General features: G+C 42.8%; 1 protein-coding gene across 1 annotated transcript in view; it reads right to left on the bottom strand.

Moving 5' to 3' along the window:
• Positions 1 to 307: 307 nt before the first annotated feature.
• Positions 308 to 1,334, bottom strand: part of LOC102854774 (calcium/calmodulin-dependent protein kinase type II subunit delta-like) — a 6,978-nt gene continuing 5,951 nt past the window's right edge. Inside the window, exon 3 of the mRNA XM_006899175.1 lies at positions 308 to 1,246. Coding sequence (XP_006899237.1) covers positions 308 to 1,246 — 939 coding nt within the window. The remainder of the gene's footprint in view (positions 1,247 to 1,334) is intronic.

Below are 1,334 nucleotides of genomic sequence, written 5' to 3'. Positions count from 1 at the left end.
TGTGTGTGAATGGGGTGTGTCTCTGTGTATGTCTGGCCTCCCCCCTATTGTTTGCCAACAGTGATTTAAGTTTACATGGAACATCTCCATAGTTGAAGTGTAAACAATGAATAGGAAGGAATATATGACAGGATGATACATCACATATGCATTACATGGAGGGCCTTCACTACTTCATGCACTCAGAAACATGCATGAAGAGGAGGAGAGGACAGTCCTGGTTACCATCCAGGTGCCTTGAAAAGAGAGAATGCAGAAGTGGCACAGTTGATAGTTAGAAAACCCATATGAGAATGGTTTTCAGGTCTTAGATGTTTTGCCACAAAGAGGTGTTTCCTGAGAAGTTTTCGTTCCCATTTGGAATACAGGATGGCTTGATGGGTACTGTTGGTGAGCCCGAGCGATGGAAATGAACATTTTGCCACTGCCCATCCCGGCGGTGCCAGACTTGGGTCTCTTCTGACTGCATCGTCTTTGGCATTCCACTGCCATCCATGTACTGTGTGAGCCTAATATAAGCTATGCAGGCAGCATCATTGCCTACCAGGTGGGCATGAGGGTTCAGGATAATAGTGTGTATTGGTTTATTGCTTTTAGATAAAGCATTTTCAAAGTAGAATCGATGAAAGTCCATCCCTTCCACTAAATTACCCAGTGCTTCGGGTTCAAAGGCAGTAAGGCCTGTATCACAGATTTTTGTGTAAGCTTCAAAGTCTCCATTGTTGATTGCTTCAATCAGTTGCTCAGTGACTTTGATAATTTCTTGCTTTCGTGCTTTCACATCTTCATCTTCGATTGTTGTATTTGAACTCTCAGTTGACTCCTTTACTCCATCTGGTTTCTTCAACAAACTCTTGGCTGCTGAAAAATTCCTCATAGCCAGCATAGTGGTCAAGATGGCACCCTTTAGTTTTCTTCTAGCATTAAATTTCTTCAAGCAGTCTATAGTCTCCTGGCTGTGCATCATGGAAGCAACAGTAGAACGTTGACAGATCCACGGGTGCTTCAGGGCCTCTGAGGCGGTGATACGTTTGGCAGGGTTGATAGTAAGGATTTTATTGATGAGGTCTTTGGCTTCAGGAGTTAGTCTGTCCCACTCTGGTGACGGAAAATCATAAGCTCCGGCCTTGATCTGTTGATAGAGTCTGTGTTGGTCCTCATCCCAGAAGGGTGGATATCCCAACAGAAGAATATAGAGAATGACACCACATGCCCACATATCCACTGGCTTTCTATACGGATCTTTTTTTTTTCTATAATTATATTTTATTAATTTTCATAAACATTTACAGAGATTTTGGGCTTCCACTCATTCATTGTTGCACTATTCTCTC

Source organism: Elephantulus edwardii, unplaced genomic scaffold, assembly GCF_000299155.1.
Source record: "Elephantulus edwardii isolate Elephantulus edwardi_28Jun2011 unplaced genomic scaffold, EleEdw1.0 scaffold00246, whole genome shotgun sequence".
NCBI lineage: Eukaryota > Metazoa > Chordata > Mammalia > Macroscelidea > Macroscelididae > Elephantulus > Elephantulus edwardii.
The sequence above is the reverse complement of the archived record's forward strand: the minus strand, read 5'-3'. Positions and strand labels throughout refer to the sequence as shown.